The 14,135-nt window shown below is 40.8% G+C and overlaps 1 protein-coding gene across 2 annotated transcripts in view; it reads right to left on the reverse strand.

Moving 5' to 3' along the window:
• Positions 1-4,991: 4,991 nt before the first annotated feature.
• LOC127619717 (calsequestrin-1-like) overlaps positions 4,992-14,135 on the reverse strand; it is a 44,647-nt gene continuing 35,503 nt past the window's right edge. Inside the window, exons 7-11 of one of the 2 annotated variants that reach the window (XM_052092685.1) lie at positions 9,477-9,522; positions 9,020-9,074; positions 8,815-8,915; positions 8,033-8,107; positions 4,992-7,663 (exon numbers count right to left, since the gene is read on the reverse strand). In XM_052092685.1, the coding sequence (XP_051948645.1) occupies positions 7,520-7,663; positions 8,033-8,107; positions 8,815-8,915; positions 9,020-9,074; positions 9,477-9,522 (421 nt within the window). In that variant the 3' untranslated portion in view covers positions 4,992-7,519. The remainder of the gene's footprint in view (positions 7,664-8,032; positions 8,108-8,814; positions 8,916-9,019; positions 9,075-9,476; positions 9,523-14,135) is intronic. The other variant, XM_052092680.1, reaches the window with a different exon arrangement.

Here is a 14,135-nt window from a genome sequence, read left to right on the forward strand (position 1 = left end):
GAATAGGGGTCTCTGAAAGCCCGAGAGGACCACTGAGAAATCCCAGGAGTGGAACAGGCTTGGCCAGGAGAGATTCAACCTCCGGGCGCCTCTTAGGAACCTGGTAATTAAGGACAGCCTCCCCTCCAACCTCTCCTGCAGGAATGAGAGCACTGACCTAACTGCGCACCTTTGTGGGTCTTCAGCCCGAGAAGAACACAATTCGCGAACAAGCGCCACTTCAGGACGTAAAGTTGCCTGGCAGAGCAGGCTCTGGCTTGGTTGATCATGTCTATGACGGCAGGTGGTAGATCAGCTAGATCTTCCGCATCCCGTCCAGGGGCCAGAGGTGGAGGTTCCAGAGGTCTAGGTGCGGATGCCAGAGCGTGCCCCGTCCCTGAAAAAGAAGGTCCTTCAGGTGGGGTGCCCAATCATACCCCGAGCCTGAGACAACACGTCTTTTCTGACTGGAATCTCCCAAGGCTTCTTCTCCAGAAGAGAGACCAGAGTCGAAAACCATACTTGAGATGGCCAAAACTGTGCCACTAACAAAAGCTGAACCTGATTCTCCTGAAGTCTCTGCAGAGCTGTGTACAGCAGACTGATCAGTGGAAACACTGATGTTGGCCACTGATGCATGAACACATTGATGTCCAGCATTGCTGGGGGCGAGAGGGAAGAACCAGAGGGGACAGTGTGATGTCTTGCTCGAAGTAAACATATCCACTTCCGCTCTGCTTAACCTTCTGCCGATTTGTTCCACAACCTGAGGATGTAATGTCCACTCTGTGGGCACCAAGACCTTTCTGGACAGGAGATCTGCCCCCAAATGCCAACACATTATTCACATTGTCCCATACCCACAGAAGAATGCAACATGCCAGCCTCAGCATGGCATGAGAGCGCACTCCTCCCTACTCCACTCCTGTTGTCTGACCGGATAAGGACATGCCTGTCCTGAAAATTGTTTACGCCAGGAGCACCATGAACATCTCCAGACAGTTTATATGCCAATAACACCATGTACATCCAAACCCCATAGGCTGGTCAACCCTTGTTCATAACACCCCAAACCTGGAGGAGGCATCTGTCGTTATATCTTTGCGGCGACATACCTGTCCGGGACCGTTTCCATGGTAAGAGCACTCGGTAGCGCCCACACATCACTTTGAAGAGACGGAATGCATGCATCAGTGGTTGAAGTCCAGTTGTGGAATTCATCCAGCACTGAAAATGTCTCAAATGCAACATGCCCTGAGGAATGACAGCAGAAGACACGATCATGAGCCCCAAAAGCCTGAGAAATATACTCGCAGGGAGAACGCATCCCACTCTGAACACCACTAGACACCGGCGGAGTGAAAGAACTTGAGCTGGAGACAGACTCGCCTGCAACCTCCACAAATCTAGCTCCACCCCTAGAAACATAATCTGTTACCTTGGGAACAGCATGCTCATGTCTAGGTTTCAACACAGCACTATATTGCTCAGGTGGCTGAGAATGACATCTCGATGTTGGGCAGCCAAAGTCTCAGAGTGGGCTAGCACCAAACAATTGTCGAGATAATTCAAAACGCAGATGCCCTGAAGCCTCAAGGGCATCAAAGCCACAGACAAGCATTTTGTTAAAGCATGTGGTGCTAGTGAAAGTCAGAATGGACAGATGCAAAAAGTATATGCATTGCACCCGAATGTGAATTTGTAAAAGCACCTGTGTTTCGGTGCAATCTGAATATGGATATAAGCGTCCTTCAAATCTATTGTCACAAACCCATCCCCAGGCTGCATTTGCACTTGTGCTTTTGTGTTAGCATTCTGAATTGACATTTCATTAGATTGGAATTCAAGAGTCTCAAAACCAGAATGGGATGCAAGCCACCATGTTTTTTCAGGATCAGAAAAAATTTATGTAAAAGCTGCACTCTCTCTGATATATATATATACAGGTGAAACTCGAAAAATTAGAATATCGTGCAAAAGTTCATTAATTTCAGTAATTCAACTTAAAAGGTGAAACTAATATATTATATAGACTCATTACAAGCAAAGTACGATATTTCAAGCCTTTATTTGATATAATTTTGATGATTATGGCTTACAGCTTATGAAAACCCCAAATTCAGAATCTCAGAAAATTTGAATATTGTGAAAAGGTTCAGTATTGTAGGCTCAAAGTGTCACACTCTAATCAGCTAAACACCTGCAAAGGGTTCCTGAGCCTTTAAATGGTCTCTCAGTCTGGTTCAGTTGAATACACAATCATGGGGAAGACTGCTGACCTGACAGTTGTGCAGAAAACCATCATTGTCACTCTCCACAAGGAGGGAAAGCCTCAAAAGGTAATTGCAAAAGAAGTTGGATGTTCTCAAAGTGCTGTATCAAAGCACATTAATAGAAAGTTAAGTGGAAGGGAAAAGTGTGGAAGAAAAAGGTGCACAAGCAGCAGGGATGACCGTAGCCTGGAGAGGATTGTCAGGAAAAGGCCATTCAAATGTGTGGGGAGCTTCACAAGGAGTGGACTGAGGCTGGAGTTACTGCATCAAGAGCCACCACACACAGACGGGTCCTGGACATGGGCTTCAAATGTCAAACGCCTTACCTGGGCTAAAGAAAAAAAGAACTGGTCTGTTGCTCAGTGGTCCAAAGTCCTCTTTTCTGATGAGAGCAAATTTTGCATCTCATTTGGAAACCAAGGTCCCAGAGTCTGGAGGAAGAATGGAGAGGCACACAATCCAAGATGCTTGAAGTCCAGTGTGAAGTTTCCACAGTCTGTGTTGGTTTGGGGAGCCATGTCATCGGGCTGGTGTTGGTCCACTGTGCTTATTAAGTCCAGAGTCAACGCAGCCGCCTACCGGACATTTTAGAGCACTTCATCCTTCCTTCAGCAGACAAGCTTTATGGAGATGCTGACTTCATTTTCCAGCAGGACTTGGCACCTGCCCACACTGCCAAAAGTACCAAAACCTGGTTCAATGACCATGGTATTACTGTGCTTGATTGGCCAGCAAACTCACTCTGACCTGAACCCCATAGAGAATCTATGGGGCATTGCCAAGAGAAAGATGAGAGACATGAGACCAAACAATGCAGAAGAGCTGAAGGCCGCTATTGAAGCATCTTGTTCTTCCATAACACCTCAGCAGTGCCACAGGCTGATAGCATCCATGCCACGCCGCATTGAGGCAGTAATTAATGCAAAAGGGGCCCAAACCAAGTACTGAGTACATATGCATGATTATACTTTTCAGAGGGCCGACATTTCTGTATTTAAAATCCTTTTTTTTATTGATTTCATGTAATATTCTAATTTTCTGAGATTCTGAATTTGGGGTTTTCATAAGCTGTAAGCCATAATCATCAAAATTATATCAAATAAAGGCTTGAAATATCTTACTTTGCTTGTAATGAGTCTATATAATATATTAGTTTCACCTTTTAAGTTGAATTACTGAAATTAATGAACTTTTGCACGATATTCAAATTTTTCGAGTTTCACCTGTACCTTTCTGCTGACCAGTTTTTGCTCAAGACGCTAAATAATATTCTATTATGTACATATATCGTAAAACCAGAGGTCAGGTTCCTCTCAAAAATATTTTTTTTCACCACCTTGCTGCAGTCACTTCAGCTTGATCACATGGGACTTTCAAACAACAAGGCATGCGTTTCTATAAAGTTGCTTTTAAACTACTGTATGTGTATTGTGAAAAGTTCTATACACACATAAATGACTACAGTGCAGACAAACTGTTTTTCTAAATAATCAAACTAAATAAATGTAGTGCTGTTGTTTATGCTACTTGGAGTTCTGCTTTTTGTTGCCAATGTCAGACACTTCTGTAGCATTTATGATTTAGAAGACATTTATGATGAATCCTTGAATACGTTTGAGCGAAACACTTGTGGGGGTTTGTATCGTATTGTGAGTCTATGCATCATATCGTATTGTGACATTTGTGTATAGTTTCATGCCTAATTAACATATTAATATCATGTTTATTTCACATTTATAAGGACACCACGAGTATGTAATTTTAGCATACGTGTGGTTTCAGTTGGTTCTAAAATGTATTGTAAATATATAATACATTATAGTGTTAGCTGGAGCAAAACTTGAGTGTCGAGCGTCTTTAAAGGAAACACCCCTACGTTACATCTTAAATGCAGTTATATTTAATGCGTTATAGTTTTATTAATGTTCAAATAATATGGAAGCAGATCATGTTTTGCAGATCATATTTCGCCTTATGTCATACTTAATTTATGCATTCTGGCAACCATACTTGCCAGTGCGTGCTCGCTCTCTCTCTTCAAAAAAAATTATAAAAAACGTAACGCTTATTAGTGCAATATTCTGCTCAAAGAAAAGTGTGATGAAGTCACTCACATGTACATTTGTGATGCTGCGTGTGCTGTTTAATGCCAAGTCTGCGAGCAAACCTTTTCAATGATGAACTTTAGTAAAACACGGGGGGGACACGTGAGCAAAACCAAGTGAGAGAGGACAATGATTGTTGTGCTGAATGGGATACCAAATAAACCATTGACGAGAATCACATCATGACCCATCAGTGTGTAAACCAGAATAAAACCAATGTGTCCACTTTACAGCCAACATTAAATTAAGTCTTTAGAATCTGTCATTTCAGAATATTTAATTTGACTATTAAATCAGACTCCTGATGTAGCGTGTGAAATTGAATACTAAATTACTACTGCATTTAAGTATGTTAAAAAAATAACACATGATAGAAATGTAGGTCTATATGTAAGTCTAATCTGCAGATTTCCTTGAATCAACACAAACACACAAAAATCCTTTTGCCGTTTGTAAACACACATTTGCTGCATCAAAACTTATAATCATGTATGATTGTGCAAATCAATATGTCCTAATCTGCACGTGCAGCATTTTGTGAATAAAATGTGAAGAAAAAAAACACTAAGCAATAAATGTACATAAAAAAACTATTATTTACATTGTTTTAGTAGCATTTAAACATGATTTAATACAGTTAAAACATTTTTAATTATGATACATGTCTACTTTATACAGAGCACCCCCACTATTTTCAGAAGCACCCTCAGTGATTTTGATCTGGAACAGGGCCTGCTACAAACTCTGAAACTGGCATTTCTCTATGTGGTCAGCACATCTTCTATGTGTTGTGAGATTGAAACTGCACCGGCTGATGCACACTCTGACACGGGATGCTCATCCTGTGAGCGTGCACGCTTAATGCAGCTAGATTATAACGTGATGACTCGAGACTTATTGAAACATAATATATGTCACTGTGTGTTTATTATCATGAAGATCACTGTCAATATGCAGCTTTATTAATAGAGAGAGTTTGTTTTTTTGTGAGTTAAAGATGGATTGAAGTGAACAGAAAGATGAGAGAGTCTTCGCCCCTTTATACACAAAATATACATATCTAAAACTAATTTAAAACAATGTTCATTTACTTTAGGATCTATACTGCAGAAGAAAATTGTTTTATCTGAGAATGTTGAATAAAAAAAGATGCATTCACTTGAGAAGCAGCAGATATGATATATATATATATATATATATATACTTGCTTATAGAGAATAAATCTTGAATATAAGTATATTTTGTCTTTTTGCACTCACAGAAGTATAATCAAGTGAAAAAATACACTTATATACAAAATACACTTAATATATTTAATATACATTCTCATAATGCAAGTCTAAATATCTTATGTGTTGTACTTGTATCTTGTTTTAAGGATTTTTAGACAATTTTAAATGGAAAACAAAACAAAAACACTTGCTAGAAATAGTTTTTTTGCAGTGAATTTCTTTACTGAATTAAACTTAATAAAAAGTATTTTTTCCTTTATTTCAGTGAATGTCATTGTGGCAGGGCGGAGGGCGGGGCCGGGTCGTGATACTACACACCGGTCCCGTATTAGGCTAATTATGCCTCCGTGAGGTTTAAAGGCTGACTGCAGAGGGCCGTGCGGGAGAGAGAGATCGTCAGCGGACATGTCCGTCATGTGTGTTTATGTTGTCTTTTGAGTTTCTCATTAAAATATGATTTATATCGTCAAGCCGGTTCTCGCCTCCTCCTTGCCCATCCTTTAACTGCTTTACACTGGTACCGAAACCCGGGATGGAGGAGGGATACGCCGTAGTAGAGTTCTCGCCACTACCGTCCACCCCAACGGAGCAGCCGCGGCCATCTGCCGGGGGACGTATTAATTCAGTGTGATTAATTATATAAAAAAATTCTGCAATTAATCATGTCCCCGGACCGTCATAAGAAATATTCCTGAAAATCCCAAGCTTGTAGTACCAACTGTTTTCTCCAGGGGGCAGTAAGTGGAACTTCAGCTATGTATCAGCAATGCACAGCTTATACAGAGAACAAACCAACCCTTCAGCAGACAGCACAAGAGGATGCATTCTTGCGTTCAAAACACAACTATCCGCAAAGCGCAAATTCGAACTTGGAGATCTCAAAACGTGTTTTTCTAAGAATGAAACTACATTTAACTTGATACAGCAACCTAAAAATAGTATGTTTATGACACAAAGCAAACAAAGTGAGACGCTCCAAATGCATCCGTCTGACGCCCTTATAATAAATCTCAGACTGATTAACGAATTCAATTGCGAAATGGATTGATGTGAACCGTAGCAGTGTTCAATAATATACAGATAAACAATACAATGCATTCCAAAGGCACTTTTTGTATTTTCTTATCAATGCGTATCTCCCCTGCCACAATAATGTAATGCATTTGAATTATCTGAATATACATTTCTTTTATAATATACACTGATCAGCCACAACATTAAAACCACTGACAGGTGAAGTGAATAACATTGATTATCTCGTTACAATGGCACCTGTCAAGGGGTGGGATATATTAGACAGGAAGTGGACAGTCAGTTCTTGAATTTAATGTGGTGGAAGCAGGAAAAATGGGCAATTGTGAGGATCTGAGCAATTTTGACAAGGGCAAAATTGTGATGGGTCAGAGCATCTCCAAAACGGCAGGTCTTGTGGGGTGTTCCCGGTATGCCATGGTTAGTACCTACCAAAAGTGGTCCTAAGAAGGACAACCAATTAACCGGTAACAGGGTCATGGGTGCCCAAGTCTCACTGATGCTGATCCCAAACTCACAGAAAAGACGACACATTGAAAACTTGTTTCTCTGTCTCTTCTCGTTGTATTTCTTTCTATTTCTTTCATTTTGACATTCCAGATGTTGGAAGGCTAAGACTTTCCCATGAGCATCATTTACTCTGCTCATAAAAGTATCTAATAATAAAAAAATAACAAAACATGTTGTTGTTCACTTAAGATTTCCAAGTATAAGAGCAGAAAAACAGATAATGCTTTTTCATAAACATACAGTGATCCCCGATATGAGGATTTGTTCCTGATGAATAAGTTGTCATACTCGTGGAAAGATGGACAAGTTCTAAGCTAAACTGATGATGATGAATGTCGTTGACGTGTTCATATAACAATGAAGTGATGTCTGAGGTGGAGTCAAGAATTTACTCATCGTCATCATCATCATCATTGTTGTCATCATCATCAGGGCTGATTTTTCCTGCCATCACTTCTTTGATCCAGGTGTCAAGCTCTTCAACAGTGGGCATGTCCTCTTCGTCATCCATCTCCATCCACACACTGTCAGCCTGAGATACACACACGACATGAATGAGAGACACTTTTATAGACACACTTCTCTCTAATTCCAATGATCCAAAATGTCGAGGAACTGGTGAAAGAATGACCTGTTTTAAAGAGTCATTTAAAAACAGCCCACTTTCTGTTCTGTACAACTGAATCAAACCATATTATTTAACTTTGTTTTCCCTTTTGTTAAATTAATCCTTATTTGCATGTAATGTGAATTCTCTGCTTGTGTCCATTAGATTGAACATTCATTTGTCTAGGTACGCATTCCTTTGGTGTGCAATGTGAGACAGGTGAAGCACTTGCATGATTACCGTACATGTTTACTGGCATTCGAGACATGAAATACAATAAAAGATTATGCTCACGTCCTCCACATCCACTACGCCGATCTGAGGAGACGAGAGGTCAATGCCGAAGGTCTTCTCCCAGTATGGCACCAGCTGTGGGGGTCACACAGGGGTCAAAGGTCAGCTTGGTTCAGGTATGACAAGTGATTCCTATGACATACTTCACTGTGAAATGTTGTATTTGCAAACAGATATAGCACTGGTGTTGCACTGATTAGGAGATACTGTAAAGTTGTTTTACCATTACAGCAGATAACATAAATGCTACTTGATATTAACATTTCAAATTGGAATTGGTTCAAATAGATTTAAATACATTCAAAATAGTGAAATAGTTTGGCAATAGATCTCCACCACTACAGCCATATGTATGTATGTAAATACACACTGTAAATGATGGCCTTTTTTAACCTCATGAAACTTGTCAGTGGCCACAAGTCTCCTGTAGACTGCAGCAGAGAGCTGAGCAGAGATAACCCTGGTGTTGAAGCACCTCCACGAGAGCGTTTTACTACTGACTTTTGGCATTTAGTGTGGGATAGATATTCCATTAGTAAGAATCTTTAACAGAAACCTTTAACATGCTCTTATCAAAGCACTTTAGAAGAACATACAATGTGTTGTTTACACTTTATCAGGTTCAATTCCACTGTAAAGATCAACTGACCTGCATACTTTCTTTTCAACACAAAGTACTTACTGTGTGCTGTGCCAATAATGTCATAAAAATCTAATAATTATCCAATTAAAAAAAAGTTATGATATGATATGGCGTTACAGTGATCTGTTGAGTGTCATACCAGTGGGAAGTCGTCAGGATCAATCCAGATGATGCTCAGGTTTGGGTTCTCTGTGTTTTCTTGAGCCACTTCTTTCAGAATCTCCAGAAGCTCATAACCATCTGCCAAAAACCAAAGGTCAGTCAGACTTGCAGTAAAACTATATCAAATCAGTCAAAGATCTCAAAGTTGGGAGCTGTTTGTCAGCCTTAGCCTGTATGTTTACCGGGGTCGGACTCCTCCGCAAAGGCAACAATGTGCTGTCCGTTAATATCATCTTCCTAAAAGGGACAGGAATCACTTAGAAAATACATCAGAAATGCACAGAAGAAATGGCATAAGATATAGAAGTCACACATTATATACTGTATGGCACGTTACTTTAATTACTACGTAAATAAAAAAATGTAAAAAAGGAAACATGCCTCATGGACTTTACTAGAATATGTAATTGCGCCACACCTCATTATTCACAGTCACTATTTTATTGTTATACTTTTTGTCAAGACAAAATATCTGTAAAAACGAACTACTGTGATATCCCCCATAACACTGATAAAAACTGTGAGATAAATGTTACTTCTGGCTATTTGTACAGAATTAGGTTCCATGTGTGCATAAAACAAACTCTCTTAAAAAGGTCATAATGTTTGAATGGATTGAGTTTGTAAAGGAAGTCTTACCCAGATCTCATACATACTGTGGGGCTCCAGTTTCCTTAGAGTCGGTCTGAAACAAGTACAGAAAATCAGCAACAGTTAATTCATGTGGACCTTTCAAATGTTGGTTTTATCCAAACATCCTACTGAGAGGCCTTGCGTCACGATAATGCCAAAATACTGCTACTGTACATACTTGGTTTTTCAAAATCCCCTTCAGGCTGTTCTGATTAGGATGTCTAACGAATCAGAACAACTGTTATCCCATAGCTGTCAATCAAAAAAATGAAAAACTCCCTATTTCAAACTTTCATCCCCTATTGGCTTCCATTGAATATACCTCCAAGACCTTTTAAGCTATCCCCACCAAACTCAAAACCTGGTAGACTTCATTCATTTTTTTATTGTCCCCCGAATTGATCAGACTTACCATTTTCCTGTTGCAGATCAACAATCAGAAATCCTATAGATGAAGTTACTGTTTACAAACAAACGTTTGGCTGCAGCACTTTTGGCATTGCAGAAAATAACTTCTTTCAGTGGATGTGTTCAAATGTTCAAATGAGCTGAAAATGCCCCAAGAGTGCTTTTTGTGAGGTTGAAACACCCTGTTTCCAAAAAAATAATTATTAGAGATTTGGGCTTAAAATTTCTATCATGATTGGTGGATCAGGACAAAGACAGGATTATATATAAATTACATTATTTTATGGATCATCATTGTTATCGTGTCTGCTCTAATAAGACCCATTTGCCCCACAGCTGCTGTTGGTAGATTTGGACATTTTACAAAGGAATCACATAAACACCAATCCGTGTTCAAGCTCCGTCTGGAGAGAGAGAAAGCAGTAAGGGCGCTTGCACCTGAGCTAAATTATGTCTAACACCTGTCTCTAATTCCAATGAGCATGGGGAGAGTGGCATATAAATGGACACACCAACACCAGACGGGAGAGAGAGAATGACACGCGTGACCAGTGACTGGCATGTCTTACTGAGTGTTGGATTTTGTAGTGAAGCTGAACACTCAGAGAGGTTTATGTTGACAATGTATTTGTTGCACTGATCTGATTGAACTGAGAAAAGCACAGAGAAGAGTGTACGCAGAGTGTTTAAAGCAGAGAAATAAAGAGCCTTAATTGACTGCATCATTGCTCTCCGTCTCCTCGCTTGAACTCGTTACACTGGTGCCTGAAAGCCAGGATCTGGAAGTACGCCCCAAGGAGTCCTCCCAGTTGGCCAGATCCTCCAGTTCCTCGCCGGCCTACATCAGAACCACAAAGAATCCCTGCTTGAGGTGTGCCAAGACCAGGATCGCCGGTTCTTTGAGATCCTGCGAGCTCAAGCAGAGGACCGGCATGCGATCCGAAGCCTTCTCGGCCAGGAGAGAGCCCCGGCTGTGACCCGGACAACCACAGCCCCCTGCCCCCACCCACAGTTTTGAAAATGGGGGCGGAAGATGACCCCGAGGCCTTCCTCGATCTGTTTGAATGGAACACCGAGAACTGGGGCTGGCCACGTGACCAGTGGGCGGCCAGGCTCCTTCCGTTGTTGTCCGGGGAAGCCCAGCTTGTTGCTCAAATATTGCCGGTGGCTAACCTCCTGGTCTTTGACGACCTGAAGAAGGCCATCCTGCAGTGGGTGGGTTGTAGTTCGGAGCAGTGCTGCCAGCTCTTCCGGTCCTTGAAGCTGGGGAAGACCAATAAGACCAACCGGCGGTTGCCTTCTCCCAACGGCTCAGAGACGCGTGCCGGAAATGGCTGCTGGGGAGAATTGCAATGTCGTGGGAGTGCTCAACCAGGTGGTACTGGAGCAGCTAATCCTTGGTCTGCCAAAAGGAATGGCGGAATGGGTCCAGTACCACCGCCCGGTGTCGCTGGAGGAAGCTGTCCAACTCGCGGAGGACCATATGGTGGCGTACTAGAGGGCGGAAGAGCCCTCCTCTCTCTCTCTCTCTCTCTCTACCCTTCTCCGTGTGTTCCCCCTTCCCTCTCACTCTGCTCTCTCCTCAGAGCCCATTCCTGCCCCGCAGAGGAGAAATAAAGAGCCTTAATTGACTGCATCACTGCTCTCCGTCTCCTACCTTCCATCTCCGAGCTTGAACTCGTTACAGTGTTTTAAACTATTGAGTACAGAATTGAGGCTATGGGGATTCTCCATATTGCCTTGCTCTTTAATTATTTAAGTATGTTTCCTTGGTCAAAGAGAACAGATGAGGGAATTGAAATAGTTGTTATTAAGAATTTATAGAGGTTTTAGCTCTTTTGTAGTAATATTTATGTTGTTTTGTTGCAAATAGTTGTTTGGTGTTATGTCACCATTCGGGTTATTTGTGTCCCCTTTGTTCTAGAACACTATCTCAGTTCTCCTTGTTCACAAGCAACTGAAGTACAGGTGTCTGTGCATTTCTGTTGAGAAATAAGTTTACATTGGCAAGAAAAAGTATGTGAACCCTTTGGAATGATCTGGTTTTCTGCATTAATGGGTCATAAAATGTGATCTCATCTTCATCAAAGTCACAAGTATAGACAAACACAATGTGCTTAAGCTAACAACACACAATCAATTATAATATTGCATGTCTTTATTGACAACTTCCCATTAAACATTCACAGTGTTGTGGAAAAAGTAAGTGAACCCTTGGATTTAATAACTGGTCGATCCTCCTTTGGCAGCAATAACCTCAACCAAGTGTTTCCGATAGCTGCGGATTAGACCTGACCAACGTTCAGAAGAAATTTTGGACATTTCTTCCTTACAGAACTGCTTCAGCTCAGCCATATTCTTAGGATGTCTGCTGTGAACGGCTCCCTTGAGGTCAGTCCACAGCATCTCTATTGGGTTAAAGTCTGGGCACTGACTAGGATTCTCCAATAGGTGATTAGGATTTTACCATTCTGTAGTGGATTTACTTCAATTTTTAGGGTTATTGTCTTGCTGCATCACCCAACTTCTACTGTGCTTCAGCTAGCACACAGCCACCCTGATATTATCCTGTAGAATATCTTGATAAACTTGGGAATACATTTTTCCCTGGATAATGGCAAGCGGTCCAGGACCCGGAGCAGCAAAGCAACCCCAAATCATGATGCTCCCTCCACATTACTTCATCGTTGGGATGATGTTTTCATTTTGGAATGCGGTGCCCTTTTTATGCCATTTGTAGTGCTTTGTGTTCTTTCCAAACAATTCAACCTTAGTTTCATCAGTCCACAAAACATTTTCCCAGTAGCATTGTGGAGTGTCAAGGTGGTCTTTGGCAAACTTCAGGCACTTGTTTTTGTTGGAAAGAAGTGACTTCCTTTGTGGTTTCCTTCCATGGACACCATGCCTGTTTCATGTTTTCTGTGTAGTAGACTCGTGAACGGAGATGTTAACCAGTTCCAATGATTCATTCAAGTCTATCTGTAACTACACTCTAAAAAATGCTGGGTTATTTTTTCTACCCATTTGCTGGGTTAAGTATTTTAACCTATTTTCCTGGGTTATATTCTCAGTATTGGCTCATATTGACCCAGCGTTTGGGTTTCTTGGTTGACACAAAGTACACTTAGAATATTTCACCCAGTGTTTGGGTTATCTCGTCTCCTCGCGCTGTTCAAGGACAAAACGTAACAGTCGAGAGGAGGACGACGTTGGACAGTATATGAGTAAAGGTGAGTGATGATATATGTTTTGCTATAAATCTATAAAACTAACTTTATTTAAACTAGTAAGAAGTATGATATTTTTGGAATTTACATAAGTAAGTAAGGAAAAAGTGAACATTAAAAACACATTAAAAAAATTAACACACTGAGGTTGTAATCGCATTGTGGCCGTTACTCATCGGGTGCCCGTTAATGACAATAATTCCGTTTAAACAATGGTTACTGCCTTTCAAGATGTAGTTTTTTAATTGTTCTTATTATTATTTATTTAGACATTCATTTTTTCGTCTTAAATGCTCTAGTGGTTGTATAAAACAGGTTATTTCCATATTGCATTTTTCAGCCTTATCAAACGACGAAATGATATGATGATAAGATGAAAAATATCAGGCCACAATGAAGCCGTTAAGTAAACCAAGGAAAGAGGATTCAGAAAGGTAAGGTTTAGGCAGACAACTCACTACAACCAAAGTGCAGAACCCACCCCCGTAACCTAGCAACCCCGGCACCTGGGGCCGGCTGCACCAGCTGTGCATAAATTCAAACTTAGCATAGTTGTTGCGAAAATGGGCACTAAGTCACAATTTACGCACTACTAAATATTTTAGCGTTGCCCCATTAAACTTACATAGGACGTAACCCTACGAATAAACTAAATATTTACTGCAGCCTTAGCCCGTGAAAACACATGGATGGAATGAGATGGCAGCCAGATTAGAGTACATCGATGAGATTATAGTTGATAATGAACCGCAGATTTGTCGAGTTTTACGAGACAGACTTCATCCATTGGATATTTTGCCTTTTTTTCGGTTTGTGACAGTGCAGTTGAGTTTGCTTTCAGGGACTGTTTTGTTCACTTTATATCCCTCAATTAAATTTAGAATTTCGTCATGACTGAAAATGTTCTTCCTGTTCCTTTTGTCCGCCATGTGTAGGCTATGAAAGATATTTTAAATTAAATGTGTAATGTGTTAATATAACTTTTTAGATTGTACGTCTTTGTTTTGACAGTTCACGCAAGGCAGCAGCT

The sequence above is a fragment of the Xyrauchen texanus genome, chromosome 2 (genome assembly GCF_025860055.1).
Source record: "Xyrauchen texanus isolate HMW12.3.18 chromosome 2, RBS_HiC_50CHRs, whole genome shotgun sequence".
NCBI classification, from domain to species: Eukaryota; Metazoa; Chordata; class Actinopteri; order Cypriniformes; family Catostomidae; genus Xyrauchen; species Xyrauchen texanus.